Source organism: Polychytrium aggregatum, assembly GCF_025602895.1.
Source record: "Polychytrium aggregatum strain JEL109 chromosome Unknown BJ171scaffold_284, whole genome shotgun sequence".
In the NCBI taxonomy this organism is placed as follows: domain Eukaryota; kingdom Fungi; phylum Chytridiomycota; class Chytridiomycetes; order Polychytriales; genus Polychytrium; species Polychytrium aggregatum.
Genome location: NW_026516486.1, coordinates 1 through 21,954, shown reverse-complemented (window position 1 = coordinate 21,954; position 21,954 = coordinate 1). Strand labels below are relative to the sequence as shown.

General features: G+C 49.1%; 1 protein-coding gene across 1 annotated transcript; it reads left to right on the top strand.

Moving 5' to 3' along the window:
* Positions 1-19,712: 19,712 nt before the first annotated feature.
* On the top strand, positions 19,713-21,931 carry BJ171DRAFT_593583 (uncharacterized protein; the record flags this gene model as incomplete). The annotated part of the gene is made up of 3 exons (XM_053114521.1): positions 19,713-19,953; positions 20,091-21,070; positions 21,154-21,931. Coding segments are annotated over 3 exons (1,999 nt in total), but the record flags the coding sequence as incomplete, so codon positions are not given.
* Between the last annotated feature and the right edge of the window lie 23 nt (positions 21,932-21,954).

Sequence of the window (21,954 nt, the reverse complement as noted above, 5' to 3'; positions counted from 1 at the left end):
TCTGGGTTTTGCCTGGGGGCTCTCTGGGTCGGAAATAAAAAAAATATCCTCAGCGACCAAGGGATCAAGATCCCAGGGAGATCCAAACTAGCCCCCAGCAATGTTCTCCCAAGATCCCAGGATTTGGATATTCTCCCAGTTTTATTGTTGTGTTTTGTTTTTGTTTTTTTTTCTTCGGAGGCTCCCTGGTCGGCCGGGTATTTTCGAACTTCCAAGATCCCAGATCCCATAATGAGATCACAGGTGCACGTGGAGCCATCCAGACAATGTCTAGGTTCAAAGGCAACTGCTGACCGTCGGTCAATCCTGCACCTCACAATGCATAGCACTGTTACCCTCTATTGATCTTCATACATATGTTCTACTACTACTGCTCTGATACTACTACTGATACTGATACTGATACTGATACTGATACTGATACTGATACTGATACTGATACTGATACTGATACTGATACTGATACTGATACTGATACTGATACTGATACTGATACTGATACTGATACTGATACTGATACTGATACTGATACTGATACTGATACTGATACTGTATGATTCTCTACCTTCCCAATTGAATCATGATCAATAAGAAGAAATGAAAGACACAGAAGAAGATGAAGACTTGAAGAATGATAAGAAACACATAGTAGTTTAGAATGGTAGTCGATTGGACATAGTGTTCCATAATAGAGAGGAATGGTGCAAGCTGTGGATGGTTGTGTGGTGTGGTGTGCCCCCATCCTCGCCTATACTGATATGAGGTACAATCACGGTGATGCGGGATGCAAACGCCAACATCGAAATCACAAACCGGAACCAGAACCTAACCCTGACCTGACCACAGAAGCCCAGTCAAAAACAACTGTGTCATCCATCTGGCCCTCTAACCTAAACTCTAAGGTCTAATCTCTAACCTAACCTAACCCTGATGAACGTACTCTCATTGTGGTCAGCCTAAACTGTTGGCGTATATGTAGGCTGAAGGCAAGGGCGTGGGAATAGGCTAAACATCGGCCCACGAAGGGCGGTGGCTCTACCAGTGGCAGTTCATGTCTTTGGGAAACACAGGAGTGTCCACTGTGACCCAGCAACGAAATTGTATCATCGCAATACGACTGAGAAGCGTGGGTTCGGTTCTACATGTGTTACTGGTATGACGAGGGAAGGGGGGAGTGGAGGGGGCTGTGATGTCGGATGGTTGTCTGGATCTATATGATCTGGGCAGTTCTATGGGGCCACTCTATAGTGGGCCTGGGATCTGGGATCTGGGAAGTCCTTGGGATCTCGCCAGGGCTGCCTGGGTCGGAAAGAAAAAAAAAACCTCAAAGACCGAGGGATCAGGATCCTAGGAAGATCCCAACTAGCCCCCAGCATGATCCTAGCAAGAACCCAGCAAGATCCCAGGGCTTGGATATCCCCCAAGGTTTTTTTTTTCCAGAGGCTGCCTGGTCGGCCGGGTCTTCTTGGGACTTCCCAGATCCCAATATTGACTTCACAGGTGCACGTGAAGCCATCCAGCGGGCTGTAGTGGGCTCCATTGGGTTCCAATGGATTCCAGTTGGTTCCAATGATCCCAGGGCCTATCGGGGCTGTGATGTCGGATGGTTGTCTGGATCTATATGATCTGGGCAGTTCTATGGGGCCACTCTATAGTGGGCTTGGGATCTGGGAAGTGGGATGTCCTCTGGATCTATCCAGGGCCACCTGGGTTAGAAAAAAAAAATAGAAAATATCTCTGGGAGATCCCAGCTAGGCCCCAGCAAGATCTTTGACAGATCCCAGGGCTTGGGTATTCTCCGAGGTTTTTTTGATTTTTTTTTTTTCTTCAGAGGCTTGGTCGCCTGCAGGAACCTTTGGGAACTTCCCAGATCCCATTATGAGATCCCAGGGCCTATCGGGGATGGGATGGGATGGTATGTCGGATGGATCTCTGGATCTATATGATCTGGCCAGTTCTATGGGGTCACTCTATAGTGGACCTGGGATCTGGGATCTGGGATGTCCTCTGGGTTTTGCCTGGGGGCTCTCTGGGTCGGAAATAAAAAAAATATCCTCAGCGACCAAGGGATCAAGATCCCAGGGAGATCCAAACTAGCCCCCAGCAATGTTCTCCCAAGATCCCAGGATTTGGATATTCTCCCAGTTTTATTGTTGTGTTTTGTTTTTGTTTTTTTTTCTTCGGAGGCTCCCTGGTCGGCCGGGTATTTTCGAACTTCCAAGATCCCAGATCCCATAATGAGATCACAGGTGCACGTGGAGCCATCCAGACAATGTCTAGGTTCAAAGGCAACTGCTGACCGTCGGTCAATCCTGCACCTCACAATGCATAGCACTGTTACCCTCTATTGATCTTCATACATATGTTCTACTACTACTGCTCTGATACTACTACTGATACTGATACTGATACTGATACTGATACTGATACTGATACTGATACTGATACTGATACTGATACTGATACTGATACTGATACTGATACTGATACTGATACTGATACTGATACTGATACTGATACTGATACTGATACTGATACTGATACTGATACTGATACTGTATGATTCTCTACCTTCCCAATTGAATCATGATCAATAAGAAGAAATGAAAGACACAGAAGAAGATGAAGACTTGAAGAATGATAAGAAACACATAGTAGTTTAGAATGGTAGTCGATTGGACATAGTGTTCCATAATAGAGAGGAATGGTGCAAGCTGTGGATGGTTGTGTGGTGTGGTGTGCCCCCATCCTCGCCTATACTGATATGAGGTACAATCACGGTGATGCGGGATGCAAACGCCAACATCGAAATCACAAACCGGAACCAGAACCTAACCCTGACCTGACCACAGAAGCCCAGTCAAAAACAACTGTGTCATCCATCTGGCCCTCTAACCTAAACTCTAAGGTCTAATCTCTAACCTAACCTAACCCTGATGAACGTACTCTCATTGTGGTCAGCCTAAACTGTTGGCGTATATGTAGGCTGAAGGCAAGGGCGTGGGAATAGGCTAAACATCGGCCCACGAAGGGCGGTGGCTCTACCAGTGGCAGTTCATGTCTTTGGGAAACACAGGAGTGTCCACTGTGACCCAGCAACGAAATTGTATCATCGCAATACGACTGAGAAGCGTGGGTTCGGTTCTACATGTGTTACTGGTATGACGAGGGAAGGGGGGAGTGGAGGGGGCTGTGATGTCGGATGGTTGTCTGGATCTATATGATCTGGGCAGTTCTATGGGGCCACTCTATAGTGGGCCTGGGATCTGGGATCTGGGAAGTCCTTGGGATCTCGCCAGGGCTGCCTGGGTCGGAAAGAAAAAAAAAACCTCAAAGACCGAGGGATCAGGATCCTAGGAAGATCCCAACTAGCCCCCAGCATGATCCTAGCAAGAACCCAGCAAGATCCCAGGGCTTGGATATCCCCCAAGGTTTTTTTTTTCCAGAGGCTGCCTGGTCGGCCGGGTCTTCTTGGGACTTCCCAGATCCCAATATTGACTTCACAGGTGCACGTGAAGCCATCCAGCGGGCTGTAGTGGGCTCCATTGGGTTCCAATGGATTCCAGTTGGTTCCAATGATCCCAGGGCCTATCGGGGCTGTGATGTCGGATGGTTGTCTGGATCTATATGATCTGGGCAGTTCTATGGGGCCACTCTATAGTGGGCTTGGGATCTGGGAAGTGGGATGTCCTCTGGATCTATCCAGGGCCACCTGGGTTAGAAAAAAAAATAGAAAATATCTCTGGGAGATCCCAGCTAGGCCCCAGCAAGATCTTTGACAGATCCCAGGGTGTTATGAACGTGACTGACAGTCGCGCGACACGTCACTCATGATCCACCCTGCATGGCCACATGGTCATGATTCATGACCGTGGGAAACATAGGATCGGAGACTAATATATTCTCCGAAGGGCGAGCGGGGGGGGGAGTAGGCATAGACTTAAATAGACCACCCCGCTCCCCTCCTGATGAACGCTAGTGAATTATCACTTCTAATAAACGATTATCACTCTCCTTGTCTGTCCCTGTTCCCGTCCCGTCCTAGCTCCCCTGTCCCTGCCCTTGATTCCCCTGCCCTGCCCTCGCCAATTCCTGACACAGGGCTTGGGTATTCTCCGAGGTTTTTTTGATTTTTTTTTTTCTTCAGAGGCTTGGTCGCCTGCAGGAACCTTTGGGAACTTCCCAGATCCCATTATGAGATCCAGGGCCTATCGGGGATGGGATGGGATGGTATGTCGGATGGATCTCTGGATCTATATGATCTGGCCAGTTCTATGGGGTCACTCTATAGTGGACCTGGGATCTGGGATCTGGGATGTCCTCTGGGTTTTGCCTGGGGGCTCTCTGGGTCGGAAATAAAAAAAATATCCTCAGCGACCAAGGGATCAAGATCCCAGGGAGATCCAAACTAGCCCCAGCAATGTTCTCCCAAGATCCCAGGATTTGGATATTCTCCCAGTTTTATTGTTGTGTTTTGTTTTTGTTTTTTTTTCTTCGGAGGCTCCCTGGTCGGCCGGGGTATTTTCGAACTTCCAAGATCCCAGATCCCATAATGAGATCACAGGTGCACGTGGAGCCATCCAGACAATGTCTAGGTTCAAAGGCAACTGCTGACCGTCGGTCAATCCTGCACCTCACAATGCATAGCACTGTTACCCTCTATTGATCTTCATACATATGTTCTACTACTACTGCTCTGATACTACTACTGATACTGATACTGATACTGATACTGATACTGATACTGATACTGATACTGATACTGATACTGATACTGATACTGATACTGATACTGATACTGATACTGATACTGATACTGATACTGATACTGATACTGATACTGATACTGATACTGATACTGATACTGATACTGATACTGTATGATTCTCTACCTTCCCAATTGAATCATGATCAATAAGAAGAAATGAAAGACACAGAAGAAGATGAAGACTTGAAGAATGATAAGAAACACATAGTAGTTTAGAATGGTAGTCGATTGGACATAGTGTTCCATAATAGAGAGGAATGGTGCAAGCTGTGGATGGTTGTGTGGTGTGGTGTGCCCCCATCCTCGCCTATACTGATATGAGGTACAATCACGGTGATGCGGGATGCAAACGCCAACATCGAAATCACAAACCGGAACCAGAACCTAACCCTGACCTGACCACAGAAGCCCAGTCAAAAACAACTGTGTCATCCATCTGGCCCTCTAACCTAAACTCTAAGGTCTAATCTCTAACCTAACCTAACCCTGATGAACGTACTCTCATTGTGGTCAGCCTAAACTGTTGGCGTATATGTAGGCTGAAGGCAAGGGCGTGGGAATAGGCTAAACATCGGCCCACGAAGGGCGGTGGCTCTACCAGTGGCAGTTCATGTCTTTGGGAAACACAGGAGTGTCCACTGTGACCCAGCAACGAAATTGTATCATCGCAATACGACTGAGAAGCGTGGGTTCGGTTCTACATGTGTTACTGGTATGACGAGGGAAGGGGGGAGTGGAGGGGGCTGTGATGTCGGATGGTTGTCTGGATCTATATGATCTGGGCAGTTCTATGGGGCCACTCTATAGTGGGCCTGGGATCTGGGATCTGGGAAGTCCTTGGGATCTCGCCAGGGCTGCCTGGGTCGGAAAGAAAAAAAAAACCTCAAAGACCGAGGGATCAGGATCCTAGGAAGATCCCAACTAGCCCCCAGCATGATCCTAGCAAGAACCCAGCAAGATCCCAGGGCTTGGATATCCCCCAAGGTTTTTTTTTTCCAGAGGCTGCCTGGTCGGCCGGGTCTTCTTGGGACTTCCCAGATCCCAATATTGACTTCACAGGTGCACGTGAAGCCATCCAGCGGGCTGTAGTGGGCTCCATTGGGTTCCAATGGATTCCAGTTGGTTCCAATGATCCCAGGGCCTATCGGGGCTGTGATGTCGGATGGTTGTCTGGATCTATATGATCTGGGCAGTTCTATGGGGCCACTCTATAGTGGGCTTGGGATCTGGGAAGTGGGATGTCCTCTGGATCTATCCAGGGCCACCTGGGTTAGAAAAAAAAAATAGAAAATATCTCTGGGAGATCCCAGCTAGGCCCCAGCAAGATCTTTGACAGATCCCAGGGTGTTATGAACGTGACTGACAGTCGCGCGACACGTCACTCATGATCCACCCTGCATGGCCACATGGTCATGATTCATGACCGTGGGAAACATAGGATCGGAGACTAAATATATTCTCCGAAGGGCGAGCGGGGGGGGGAGTAGGCATAGACTTAAATAGACCACCCCGCTCCCCTCCTGATGAACGCTAGTGAATTATCACTTCTAATAAACGATTATCACTCTCCTTGTCTGTCCCTGTTCCCGTCCCGTCCTAGCTCCCCTGTCCCTGCCCTTGATTCCCCTGCCCTGCCCTCGCCAATTCCTGACACAGGGCTTGGGTATTCTCCGAGGTTTTTTTGATTTTTTTTTTTCTTCAGAGGCTTGGTCGCCTGCAGGAACCTTTGGGAACTTCCCAGATCCCATTATGAGATCCCAGGGCCTATCGGGGATGGGATGGGATGGTATGTCGGATGGATCTCTGGATCTATATGATCTGGCCAGTTCTATGGGGTCACTCTATAGTGGACCTGGGATCTGGGATCTGGGATGTCCTCTGGGTTTTGCCTGGGGGCTCTCTGGGTCGGAAATAAAAAAAATATCCTCAGCGACCAAGGGATCAAGATCCCAGGGAGATCCAAACTAGCCCCCAGCAATGTTCTCCCAAGATCCCAGGATTTGGATATTCTCCCAGTTTTATTGTTGTGTTTTGTTTTTGTTTTTTTTTCTTCGGAGGCTCCCTGGTCGGCCGGGTATTTTCGAACTTCCAAGATCCCAGATCCCATAATGAGATCACAGGTGCACGTGGAGCCATCCAGACAATGTCTAGGTTCAAAGGCAACTGCTGACCGTCGGTCAATCCTGCACCTCACAATGCATAGCACTGTTACCCTCTATTGATCTTCATACATATGTTCTACTACTACTGCTCTGATACTACTACTGATACTGATACTGATACTGATACTGATACTGATACTGATACTGATACTGATACTGATACTGATACTGATACTGATACTGATACTGATACTGATACTGATACTGATACTGATACTGATACTGATACTGATACTGATACTGATACTGATACTGATACTGTATGATTCTCTACCTTCCCAATTGAATCATGATCAATAAGAAGAAATGAAAGACACAGAAGAAGATGAAGACTTGAAGAATGATAAGAAACACATAGTAGTTTAGAATGGTAGTCGATTGGACATAGTGTTCCATAATAGAGAGGAATGGTGCAAGCTGTGGATGGTTGTGTGGTGTGGTGTGCCCCCATCCTCGCCTATACTGATATGAGGTACAATCACGGTGATGCGGGATGCAAACGCCAACATCGAAATCACAAACCGGAACCAGAACCTAACCCTGACCTGACCACAGAAGCCCAGTCAAAAACAACTGTGTCATCCATCTGGCCCTCTAACCTAAACTCTAAGGTCTAATCTCTAACCTAACCTAACCCTGATGAACGTACTCTCATTGTGGTCAGCCTAAACTGTTGGCGTATATGTAGGCTGAAGGCAAGGGCGTGGGAATAGGCTAAACATCGGCCCACGAAGGGCGGTGGCTCTACCAGTGGCAGTTCATGTCTTTGGGAAACACAGGAGTGTCCACTGTGACCCAGCAACGAAATTGTATCATCGCAATACGACTGAGAAGCGTGGGTTCGGTTCTACATGTGTTACTGGTATGACGAGGGAAGGGGGGAGTGGAGGGGGCTGTGATGTCGGATGGTTGTCTGGATCTATATGATCTGGGCAGTTCTATGGGGCCACTCTATAGTGGGCCTGGGATCTGGGATCTGGGAAGTCCTTGGGATCTCGCCAGGGCTGCCTGGGTCGGAAAGAAAAAAAAAACCTCAAAGACCGAGGGATCAGGATCCTAGGAAGATCCCAACTAGCCCCCAGCATGATCCTAGCAAGAACCCAGCAAGATCCCAGGGCTTGGATATCCCCCAAGGTTTTTTTTTTCCAGAGGCTGCCTGGTCGGCCGGGTCTTCTTGGGACTTCCCAGATCCCAATATTGACTTCACAGGTGCACGTGAAGCCATCCAGCGGGCTGTAGTGGGCTCCATTGGGTTCCAATGGATTCCAGTTGGTTCCAATGATCCCAGGGCCTATCGGGGCTGTGATGTCGGATGGTTGTCTGGATCTATATGATCTGGGCAGTTCTATGGGGCCACTCTATAGTGGGCTTGGGATCTGGGAAGTGGGATGTCCTCTGGATCTATCCAGGGCCACCTGGGTTAGAAAAAAAAATAGAAAATATCTCTGGGAGATCCCAGCTAGGCCCCAGCAAGATCTTTGACAGATCCCAGGGTGTTATGAACGTGACTGACAGTCGCGCGACACGTCACTCATGATCCACCCTGCATGGCCACATGGTCATGATTCATGACCGTGGGAAACATAGGATCGGAGACTAAATATATTCTCCGAAGGGCGAGCGGGGGGGGAGTAGGCATAGACTTAAATAGACCACCCCGCTCCCCTCCTGATGAACGCTAGTGAATTATCACTTCTAATAAACGATTATCACTCTCCTTGTCTGTCCCTGTTCCCGTCCCGTCCTAGCTCCCCTGTCCCTGCCCTTGATTCCCCTGCCCTGCCCTCGCCAATTCCTGACACAGGGCTTGGGTATTCTCCGAGGTTTTTTGATTTTTTTTTTTTCTTCAGAGGCTTGGTCGCCTGCAGGAACCTTTGGGAACTTCCCAGATCCCATTATGAGATCCCAGGGCCTATCGGGGATGGGATGGGATGGTATGTCGGATGGATCTCTGGATCTATATGATCTGGCCAGTTCTATGGGGTCACTCTATAGTGGACCTGGGATCTGGGATCTGGGATGTCCTCTGGGTTTTGCCTGGGGGCTCTCTGGGTCGGAAATAAAAAAAATATCCTCAGCGACCAAGGGATCAAGATCCCAGGGAGATCCAAACTAGCCCCCAGCAATGTTCTCCCAAGATCCCAGGATTTGGATATTCTCCCAGTTTTATTGTTGTGTTTTGTTTTTGTTTTTTTTTCTTCGGAGGCTCCCTGGTCGGCCGGGTATTTTCGAACTTCCAAGATCCCAGATCCCATAATGAGATCACAGGTGCACGTGGAGCCATCCAGACAATGTCTAGGTTCAAAGGCAACTGCTGACCGTCGGTCAATCCTGCACCTCACAATGCATAGCACTGTTACCCTCTATTGATCTTCATACATATGTTCTACTACTACTGCTCTGATACTACTACTGATACTGATACTGATACTGATACTGATACTGATACTGATACTGATACTGATACTGATACTGATACTGATACTGATACTGATACTGATACTGATACTGATACTGATACTGATACTGATACTGATACTGATACTGATACTGATACTGATACTGTATGATTCTCTACCTTCCCAATTGAATCATGATCAATAAGAAGAAATGAAAGACACAGAAGAAGATGAAGACTTGAAGAATGATAAGAAACACATAGTAGTTTAGAATGGTAGTCGATTGGACATAGTGTTCCATAATAGAGAGGAATGGTGCAAGCTGTGGATGGTTGTGTGGTGTGGTGTGCCCCCATCCTCGCCTATACTGATATGAGGTACAATCACGGTGATGCGGGATGCAAACGCCAACATCGAAATCACAAACCGGAACCAGAACCTAACCCTGACCTGACCACAGAAGCCCAGTCAAAAACAACTGTGTCATCCATCTGGCCCTCTAACCTAAACTCTAAGGTCTAATCTCTAACCTAACCTAACCCTGATGAACGTACTCTCATTGTGGTCAGCCTAAACTGTTGGCGTATATGTAGGCTGAAGGCAAGGGCGTGGGAATAGGCTAAACATCGGCCCACGAAGGGCGGTGGCTCTACCAGTGGCAGTTCATGTCTTTGGGAAACACAGGAGTGTCCACTGTGACCCAGCAACGAAATTGTATCATCGCAATACGACTGAGAAGCGTGGGTTCGGTTCTACATGTGTTACTGGTATGACGAGGGAAGGGGGGAGTGGAGGGGGGCTGTGATGTCGGATGGTTGTCTGGATCTATATGATCTGGGCAGTTCTATGGGGCCACTCTATAGTGGGCCTGGGATCTGGGATCTGGGAAGTCCTTGGGATCTCGCCAGGGCTGCCTGGGTCGGAAAGAAAAAAAAAACCTCAAAGACCGAGGGATCAGGATCCTAGGAAGATCCCAACTAGCCCCCAGCATGATCCTAGCAAGAACCCAGCAAGATCCCAGGGCTTGGATATCCCCCAAGGTTTTTTTTTTCCAGAGGCTGCCTGGTCGGCCGGGTCTTCTTGGGACTTCCCAGATCCCAATATTGACTTCACAGGTGCACGTGAAGCCATCCAGCGGGCTGTAGTGGGCTCCATTGGGTTCCAATGGATTCCAGTGGTTCCAATGATCCCAGGGCCTATCGGGGCTGTGATGTCGGATGGTTGTCTGGATCTATATGATCTGGGCAGTTCTATGGGGCCACTCTATAGTGGGCTTGGGATCTGGAAGTGGGATGTCCTCTGGATCTATCCAGGGCCACCTGGGTTAGAAAAAAAAAATAGAAATATCTCTGGGAGATCCCAGCTAGGCCCAGCAAGATCTTTGACCAGATCCCAGGGCTTGGGTATTTCCGAGGTTTTTTTTGATTTTTTTTTTTCTTTCAGAGGCTTGGTCGCCTGCAGGAACCTTTGGGAACTTCCCAGATCCCATTATGAGATCCCAGGGCCTATCGGGGATGGATGGATGGTATGTCGGATGGATCTCTGGATCTATATGATCTGGCCAGTTCTATGGGGTCACTCTATAGTGGACCTGGGATCTGGGATCTGGGATGTCCTCTGGGTTTTGCCTGGGGGCTCTCTGGGTCGGAATAAAAAAAATATCCTCAGCGACCAAGGGATCAAGATCCCAGGGATATCCAAACTAGCCCCCAGCAATGTTCTCCAAGATCCCAGGATTTGGATATTCTCCCAGTTTATTGTTGTGTTTTGTTTTTGTTTTTTTTTCTTCGGAGGCTCCCTGGTCGGCCGGGTATTTTCGAACTTCCAAGTCCCAGATCCCATAATGAGATCACAGGTGCACGTGGAGCCATCCAGACAATGTCTAGGTTCAAAGGCAACTGCTGACCGTCGGTCAATCCCTGCACCTCACAATGCATAGCACTGTTACCCTCTATTGATCTTCATACATATGTTCTACTACTACTGCTCTGATACTACTACTGATACTGATACTGAATACTGATACTGATACGGATACTGATACTGATACTGATACTGATACTGATACTGATTACTGATACTTGATACTGATACTGATACTGATACTGATACTGATACTGATACTGATACTGATACTGATAATATACTGATACTGATACTGATACTGTTATTCTCTACCTTCCCAATTGGAATCATGATCAATAAGAAGAAATGAAAGACACAGAAGAGATGAAGACTTGAAGAATGATAAGAAACACATAGTAGTTTAGAATGGTAGTCGATTGGACATAGTGTTCCATAATAGAGAGGAATGGTGCAAGCTGTGGATGGTTGTTGGTGTGGTGTGCCCCCATCCTCGCCTATACTGATATGAGGTACAATCACGGTGATGCGGGATGCAAACGCCAACATCGAAATCACAAACCGGAACCAGAACCTAACCCTGACCTGACCACAGAAGCCCAGTCAAAAACAACTGTGTCATCCATCTGGCCCTCTAACCTAAACTCTAAGGTCTAATCTCTAACCTAACCTAACCCTGATGAACGTACTCTCATTGTGGTCAGCCTAAACTGTTGGCGTATATGTAGGCTGAAGGCAAGGGCGTGGGAATAGGCTAAACATCGGCCCACGAAGGGCGGTGGCTCTACCAGTGGCAGTTCATGTCTTGGGAAACACAGGAGTGTCCACTGTGACCCAGCAACGAAATTGTATCATCGCAATACGACTGAGAAGCGTGGGTTCGGTTCTACATGTGTTACTGGTATGACGAGGGAAGGGGGGAGTGGAGGGGGCTGTGATGTCGGATGGTTGTCTGGATCTATATGATCTGGGCAGTTCTATGGGGCCACTCTATAGTGGGCCTGGGATCTGGGATCTGGGAAGTCCTTGGGATCTCGCCAGGGCTGCCTGGGTCGGAAAGAAAAAAAAAACCTCAAAGACCGAGGGATCAGGATCCTAGGAAGATCCCAACTAGCCCCCAGCATGATCCTAGCAAGAACCCAGCAAGATCCCAGGGCTTGGATATCCCCCAAGGTTTTTTTTTCCAGAGGCTGCCTGGTCGGCCGGGTCTTCTTGGGACTTCCCAGATCCCAATATTGACTTCACAGGTGCACGTGAAGCCATCCAGCGGGCTGTAGTGGGCTCCATTGGGTTCCAATGGATTCCAGTTGGTTCCAATGATCCCAGGGCCTATCGGGGCTGTGATGTCGGATGGTTGTCTGGATCTATATGATCTGGGCAGTTCTATGGGGCCACTCTATAGTGGGCTTGGGATCTGGGAAGTGGGATGTCCTCTGGATCTATCCAGGGCCACCTGGGTTAGAAAAAAAAAATAGAAATATCTCTGGGAGATCCCAGCTAGGCCCCAGCAAGATCTTTGACAGATCCCAGGGTGTTATGAACGTGACTGACAGTCGCGCGACACGTCACTCATGATCCACCCTGCATGGCCACATGGTCATGATTCATGACCGTGGGAAACATAGGATCGGAGACTAAATATATTCTCCGAAGGGCGAGCGGGGGGGGAGTAGGCATAGACTTAAATAGACCACCCCGCTCCCCTCCTGATGAACGCTAGTGAATTATCACTTCTAATAAACGATTATCACTCTCCTTGTCTGTCCCTGTTCCCGTCCCGTCCTAGCTCCCCTGTCCCTGCCCTTGATTCCCCTGCCCTGCCCTCGCCAATTCCTGACACAGGGCTTGGGTATTCTCCGAGGTTTTTTTGATTTTTTTTTTTCTTCAGAGGCTTGGTCGCCTGCAGGAACCTTTGGGAACTTCCCAGATCCCATTATGAGATCCCAGGGCCTATCGGGGATGGGATGGGATGGTATGTCGGATGGATCTCTGGATCTATATGATCTGGCCAGTTCTATGGGGTCACTCTATAGTGGACCTGGGATCTGGGATCTGGGATGTCCTCTGGGTTTTGCCTGGGGGCTCTCTGGGTCGGAAATAAAAAAAATATCCTCAGCGACCAAGGGATCAAGATCCCAGGGAGATCCAAACTAGCCCCCAGCAATGTTCTCCCAAGATCCCAGGATTTGGATATTCTCCCAGTTTTATTGTTGTGTTTTGTTTTTGTTTTTTTTTCTTCGGAGGCTCCCTGGTCGGCCGGGTATTTTCGAACTTCCAAGATCCCAGATCCCATAATGAGATCACAGGTGCACGTGGAGCCATCCAGACAATGTCTAGGTTCAAAGGCAACTGCTGACCGTCGGTCAATCCTGCACCTCACAATGCATAGCACTGTTACCCTCTATTGATCTTCATACATATGTTCTACTACTACTGCTCTGATACTACTACTGATACTGATACTGATACTGATACTGATACTGATACTGATACTGATACTGATACTGATACTGATACTGATACTGATACTGATACTGATACTGATACTGATACTGATACTGATACTGATACTGATACTGATACTGATACTGATACTGATACTGATACTGATACTGATACTGTATGATTCTCTACCTTCCCAATTGAATCATGATCAATAAGAAGAAATGAAAGACACAGAAGAAGATGAAGACTTGAAGAATGATAAGAAACACATAGTAGTTTAGAATGGTAGTCGATTGGACATAGTGTTCCATAATAGAGAGGAATGGTGCAAGCTGTGGATGGTTGTGTGGTGTGGTGTGCCCCCATCCTCGCCTATACTGATATGAGGTACAATCACGGTGATGCGGGATGCAAACGCCAACATCGAAATCACAAACCGGAACCAGAACCTAACCCTGACCTGACCACAGAAGCCCAGTCAAAAACAACTGTGTCATCCATCTGGCCCTCTAACCTAAACTCTAAGGTCTAATCTCTAACCTAACCTAACCCTGATGAACGTACTCTCATTGTGGTCAGCCTAAACTGTTGGCGTATATGTAGGCTGAAGGCAAGGGCGTGGGAATAGGCTAAACATCGGCCCACGAAGGGCGGTGGCTCTACCAGTGGCAGTTCATGTCTTTGGGAAACACAGGAGTGTCCACTGTGACCCAGCAACGAAATTGTATCATCGCAATACGACTGAGAAGCGTGGGTTCGGTTCTACATGTGTTACTGGTATGACGAGGGAAGGGGGGAGTGGAGGGGGCTGTGATGTCGGATGGTTGTCTGGATCTATATGATCTGGGCAGTTCTATGGGGCCACTCTATAGTGGGCCTGGGATCTGGGATCTGGGAAGTCCTTGGGATCTCGCCAGGGCTGCCTGGGTCGGAAAGAAAAAAAAAAACCTCAAAGACCGAGGGATCAGGATCCTAGGAAGATCCCAACTAGCCCCCAGCATGATCCTAGCAAGAACCCAGCAAGATCCCAGGGCTTGGATATCCCCCAAGGTTTTTTTTTTCCAGAGGCTGCCTGGTCGGCCGGGTCTTCTTGGGACTTCCCAGATCCCAATATTGACTTCACAGGTGCACGTGAAGCCATCCAGCGGGCTGTAGTGGGCTCCATTGGGTTCCAATGGATTCCAGTTGGTTCCAATGATCCCAGGGCCTATCGGGGCTGTGATGTCGGATGGTTGTCTGGATCTATATGATCTGGGCAGTTCTATGGGGCCACTCTATAGTGGGCTTGGGATCTGGGAAGTGGGATGTCCTCTGGATCTATCCAGGGCCACCTGGGTTAGAAAAAAAAAATAGAAAATATCTCTGGGAGATCCCAGCTAGGCCCCAGCAAGATCTTTGACAGATCCCAGGGTGTTATGAACGTGACTGACAGTCGCGCGACACGTCACTCATGATCCACCCTGCATGGCCACATGGTCATGATTCATGACCGTGGGAAACATAGGATCGGAGACTAAATATATTCTCCGAAGGGCGAGCGGGGGGGGGAGTAGGCATAGACTTAAATAGACCACCCCGCTCCCCTCCTGATGAACGCTAGTGAATTATCACTTCTAATAAACGATTATCACTCTCCTTGTCTGTCCCTGTTCCCGTCCCGTCCTAGCTCCCCTGTCCCTGCCCTTGATTCCCCTGCCCTGCCCTCGCCAATTCCTGACACAGGGCTTGGGTATTCTCCGAGGTTTTTTTGATTTTTTTTTTTCTTCAGAGGCTTGGTCGCCTGCAGGAACCTTTGGGAACTTCCCAGATCCCATTATGAGATCCCAGGGCCTATCGGGGATGGGATGGGATGGTATGTCGGATGGATCTCTGGATCTATATGATCTGGCCAGTTCTATGGGGTCACTCTATAGTGGACCTGGGATCTGGGATCTGGGATGTCCTCTGGGTTTTGCCTGGGGGCTCTCTGGGTCGGAAATAAAAAAAATATCCTCAGCGACCAAGGGATCAAGATCCCAGGGAGATCCAAACTAGCCCCCAGCAATGTTCTCCCAAGATCCCAGGATTTGGATATTCTCCCAGTTTTATTGTTGTGTTTTGTTTTTGTTTTTTTTTCTTCGGAGGCTCCCTGGTCGGCCGGGTATTTTCGAACTTCCAAGATCCCAGATCCCATAATGAGATCACAGGTGCACGTGGAGCCATCCAGACAATGTCTAGGTTCAAAGGCAACTGCTGACCGTCGGTCAATCCTGCACCTCACAATGCATAGCACTGTTACCCTCTATTGATCTTCATACATATGTTCTACTACTACTGCTCTGATACTACTACTGATACTGATACTGATACTGATACTGATACTGATACTGATACTGATACTGATACTGATACTGATACTGATACTGATACTGATACTGATACTGATACTGATACTGATACTGATACTGATACTGATACTGATACTGATACTGATACTGATACTGATACTGATACTGATACTGTATGATTCTCTACCTTCCCAATTGAATCATGATCAATAAGAAGAAATGAAAGACACAGAAGAAGATGAAGACTTGAAGAATGATAAGAAACACATAGTAGTTTAGAATGGTAGTCGATTGGACATAGTGTTCCATAATAGAGAGGAATGGTGCAAGCTGTGGATGGTTGTGTGGTGTGGTGTGCCCCCATCCTCGCCTATACTGATATGAGGTACAATCACGGTGATGCGGGATGCAAACGCCAACATCGAAATCACAAACCGGAACCAGAACCTAACCCTGACCTGACCACAGAAGCCCAGTCAAAAACAACTGTGTCATCCATCTGGCCCTCTAACCTAAACTCTAAGGTCTAATCTCTAACCTAACCTAACCCTGATGAACGTACTCTCATTGTGGTCAGCCTAAACTGTTGGCGTATATGTAGGCTGAAGGCAAGGGCGTGGGAATAGGCTAAACATCGGCCCACGAAGGGCGGTGGCTCTACCAGTGGCAGTTCATGTCTTTGGGAAACACAGGAGTGTCCACTGTGACCCAGCAACGAAATTGTATCATCGCAATACGACTGAGAAGCGTGGGTTCGGTTCTACATGTGTTACTGGTATGACGAGGGAAGGGGGGAGTGGAGGGGGCTGTGATGTCGGATGGTTGTCTGGATCTATATGATCTGGGCAGTTCTATGGGGCCACTCTATAGTGGGCCTGGGATCTGGGATCTGGGAAGTCCTTGGGATCTCGCCAGGGCTGCCTGGGTCGGAAAGAAAAAAAAAAACCTCAAAGACCGAGGGATCAGGATCCTAGGAAGATCCCAACTAGCCCCCAGCATGATCCTAGCAAGAACCCAGCAAGATCCCAGGGCTTGGATATCCCCCAAGGTTTTTTTTTTTCCAGAGGCTGCCTGGTCGGCCGGGTCTTCTTGGGACTTCCCAGATCCCAATATTGACTTCACAGGTGCACGTGAAGCCATCCAGCGGGCTGTAGTGGGCTCCATTGGGTTCCAATGGATTCCAGTTGGTTCCAATGATCCCAGGGCCTATCGGGGCTGTGATGTCGGATGGTTGTCTGGATCTATATGATCTGGGCAGTTCTATGGGGCCACTCTATAGTGGGCTTGGGATCTGGGAAGTGGGATGTCCTCTGGATCTATCCAGGGCCACCTGGGTTAGAAAAAAAAATAGAAAATATCTCTGGGAGATCCCAGCTAGGCCCCAGCAAGATCTTTGACAGATCCCAGGGCTTGGGTATTCTCCGAGGTTTTTTTGATTTTTTTTTTTTCTTCAGAGGCTTGGTCGCCTGCAGGAACCTTTGGGAACTTCCCAGATCCCATTATGAGATCCCAGGGCCTATCGGGGATGGGATGGGATGGTATGTCGGATGGATCTCTGGATCTATATGATCTGGCCAGTTCTATGGGGTCACTCTATAGTGGACCTGGGATCTGGGATCTGGGATGTCCTCTGGGTTTTGCCTGGGGGCTCTCTGGGTCGGAAATAAAAAAAATATCCTCAGCGACCAAGGGATCAAGATCCCAGGGAGATCCAAACTAGCCCCCAGCAATGTTCTCCCAATATTTCAGCCTCATTCCGCCTGGTTCTCCGTCACCATCATATCGTTGTCTCTCTCGACAGCCCATGAATTGTTTATGTCCTTTAGTTCCGGAACTTCCCCCATAGTACTAGGCTCTAGAGGTTAGGCATCAGACAATAGACCCATCACTGTCATGTCATTTATTTTCATTCTTCCCTTGGTATATGGTTTAGGATCAGTGAATCATCGGTTGTAGATATACACCCTGACGCATTCCATTGCACATTTCCTTCCAAGTGTCAGAGCTCTGTATATGAGTCATTGTCATAATCAAATGCGGACTCAGCGGCTATGAGTACGGCACCTCGAAGTGAGCTTAGCGAAAACAATTTGACTGTCCGAAGGAGACCTCTGAGGGAACGAGGATGACAAAGAATCCTTCAATATCAGATCAGTCTCGACGTGGGACATGCAGGAAATTCTCAGGATGCAGTAGAAGGCGCTTTATTTAGTCCTATTTTGAACGCTGAGGTTCGACTACACATCGCGGCGGTCAGGCTATTTATAGTCAAGTCCGGACTTGGAAGCGAAAGGCGGCCAAGGGAGGGAAAGGTGGGCGATCGAGCAGGGCGAAGGGGGCGAAGCACGAACGAGGGCCGAGAAGGACCACCGAGACAGGCAGAGAACCAAAGCGAGAGAGGCGCAAGGAAAAGCGAAGCACCTGGCAGGAGAAACGTGCAAAGGCGAAGCAATGTGACTCAACGTCCAAGAAGCGGATTGGTCAAGTATAAGGTTGGGGCAAATGCATGCGAGATGAACAAGAGATCGGGGCGGTCAGGCAGGTCATGAGTCACCGATGGGGGGACACATGACCGGCAGCCGAATTGCAACCAATCGCAGCGAAGCGCGTGCACAAACAAACCGGCGCGTGCGAAGAAGACAGTGGAAGCGGAGCAGCGCGGGAAAACGGAAGAGCGGAAGGAGCGGAAAAGACAGGAAAAGGGCGGAAAATCGGAGGGGAACTGCAAAGCTACACACAAACAAACAGAAAGGCAAAGGAACAGCCAAGTGTGCAGTCAAAGTGGAGAACAAGCAGGAGCTATCCCTGACATCGTACTTCTCTCGTATTCCCACTGTCTCCATCCATATGGCATGAGCTCCATCGCGCTATCCTTCCACTCTGTGCTCAATCTTTCATCTCACGTTCTAGGTTTCAATGTCCATTGACTATGTACACACAATGATTCCATCCACTACATCTATCCGAGGTCCCGTCTTGCTCCTTCTCACCCCTCCCTGCTCCTTCCAGTTTCCCTCACTCCGTCCCATGCGCTCCCGGAGTTCTTCCGGTGTTTACCCGTAGTTTAGCCGCCTCTCCGTTCACCCGGCACCAAGCCGGAACGGTTCCGATCCCTCCGCCATTCTGCGCACCAATCGTTTCCTTCCACGCCTTTTGTTTACGCGCGTGGCTAACCGCGTGCTCTTGCCTTGCCCTCTGGGTGGTTCCCCGATGACGCCATCGGGTAACACATGCCGCTGGGCTGTGGCAAGCCTCCCTCGCTTGCACCTCGCCTGTTCTCGCACACCCCCTTCTCAGTCCTCGGTGCTACACCGCCCCCGTCGCCCGCCGGAGACGGCTTCCGCCCACCTCGTCCCCCGGGGGTGTCCCCGGTCTATAAATAGGCCAACGCTCGCCAGCAAGTTTCGCACTCCAGACGGAACAAGAAGCGTTCTTCCTTAGCTTTCCTGTTCTACTATCCGCCTGCTCCTCTTATCTACCTCTCTTTCACACGCCTTCCATCCGCCCTTCACACCTGCCCTTTACAATTTGGTCGATTCTATCCCGTCTCGCTCCCTGTCTACAAAGTCCCCCGAACTAGTCACCTCTCTCTTCCCTTCAACTTCTCCTGTGGTTCTTACCTGCCAAATTCCTAAGCTGAGTGTAAGCCAACATATCACCAATGAGTCCTCGCCGTCTCGTTCTGTGTCCCATACTAACAGATTTGTATTTGTTGTGTCTTGTATCATGATGCCAGTCGCGTTCGACCATGCAAGCCGCCGTCACCGATCACCCTCCGCCCGACCTTGATAGCACTTCGGACACTGAATCTGCCGATACTATCATCGATCCAGTCCAAGACACTGTCAGTTCCGATGAGGGTTCGGACTCTGTTGTTCTGGATGATCCCGAGGCTTCCGTTCCCAAGAATCAGGATCTCATGTCCCCCATGCCTGTGTACTTCAAGACTGTGGTCCTTGATCTTTTCAAGAAGCAGCTTCAAAAGGACAGTCTTTCATTTACAATTTTCCAAAGCCTGAGAAGGATTTCGACTGGACTCGTTGCTTGTTGGTTGATGCAGTTCCCAGGGAGTGTCGGGTCTTTTGTAAGCGCCTTTGCTGTCCCTACCTCTCCCTGCACTCGCAAGACAAGGAGCACTTGATCCCCAAGGTGTATATTGCCATTTCTCATGGAGTGGTGAAGGTTGGCTGTACTGATCCTGAGTGTCAGGCTGCCTCGGAACAAGGGTTTACTGTTCAGTGGACACCTAGCAGCAAGACCTACCGCCCTATGGCCTGGAGAGCCCTCACCTTCGCCCTCCAAAAGGAATGCAACATTGCCGAGCCTGTTCCGGTCCACAAAGGGACTCCTTTGACCCGTCAAAGCCGATCCGTTCGACACCAACTTGATGGTACTGGAAGTAGTGGTGTCGCCACCATTCCTTCGATCTTGCAGGACGTCTCGAATGTCTCTTGGGATAGTATGACCGACTGTCTCGGTTCTGGAAAAGGACACTCACTGTCCCGAGCCTTGCGGTCGGTCCCGTTCATGATCAAGCCCGAACTCATTGTTTCTATCGAGTTCAAAGCAACAGGCCAGTTTATTGTTCAAAGTATGGGATGTCCGATTTGCGAACAGTCGGATTCTGAAGATATCCACTCGACCTTTACACTCGAATACTTCCCGGCAGCTATGTCCTTCACACTTGAGCCTGGACACTGTCAGTCTGTCCACGGAACCCTCAACAGTGACATTGCTAACAACCTGGCGACGTGGCATCGCAAGCTATCGGACTCGACTGTCGATGTAGACGATCAAATGGAGGTCATGAAAACCGACGTCCAGGAAATCATTGCAGCATCATTTGCCAGCTCGTTCATCACCGGCTTCAGTCCACAGACTGATCAAAGAGGATTCAACATTGAACTCAATGGCTCCTGCTTCTTTTGCAAGACCAGTGGAGTCGTGCTCAGTGGATCCATCACCTCCGAAGGATTCCGATTCCGATGCTCAAATTGCAATGTCGAGGACCCAACAGGCCCAAAGCGATTCCCCATCGACCGCTACATGTGGAGCAATCCCTCCAGCAGCTTCACCCAGTACATCAAGCAAATGAATACCCAGTGTGTCAGCAACAGGTTCTCATCCCTTTCGGAGAACGATAAGTGGAAGAGCATTGCCCACCTTCACGATCCCACCCCTACCTTCAGGATGTCACTGCTCAGGCAGCTCTGTGCTTCAAGGATTATCTCACCAACACCACTGGAAACGCCGAGCTGCTTGATTTCCTTGCTTCTGTGTTCGGGGACGTCTGGTTGCACGATCGTGATCGCCCCGGCAACTGGTACCATTTCAACGGAGTGTACTGGGAAAGGTCCAACGGCAACAGCGAACTCAACAACCTTGTGCTCGATTACTTGAGACGAATCTTCAGGAGGGCCCTGGAGTGGTACTCGGACCTCGAAGGACGCGACCTTCCACATTCTGCAGAAACCATCGGCCACTTTGAGCGAATGAAACAGAAGATGGTGGACTCTGGTTTTGTAAGCCAACTCGTCAATGGCGGACTGTCACATCAACTGTCGGTCAAGTTTCCCGAGTTCAAGCAACGCAGGAACAAGAATCCTTTGCTGCACGTCACCAGGGACGGAACCCTGGACTTGACCACGATGGTGTTTCGACCCAGTAGACCCGAGGACTACTTCACGATGTGGTCGAGCGCTTATTACAACGACCAAGGGACTGAAGCCGTTCTTAGAGCCATGGATCACTTGAACGAAATCATTCGCAGCATCTTTGTGGATCCGGACCAATTCGATTGGAACATGCGCTACTTTGCCAGTCTCCTGGATGGCAACAACGACGAGCAGTTCCTGGTCCTCGGCATCGGCAGCTCTTCCAACGGCAAGTCACTTATGGCCAAGATTCTCCGGATGACCCTTGGCCCGGTGTACTCCAGCATGTTGACCAGCTCCTACCTCCATACAAGTACTCAAAGTAGCTCTGCGGCA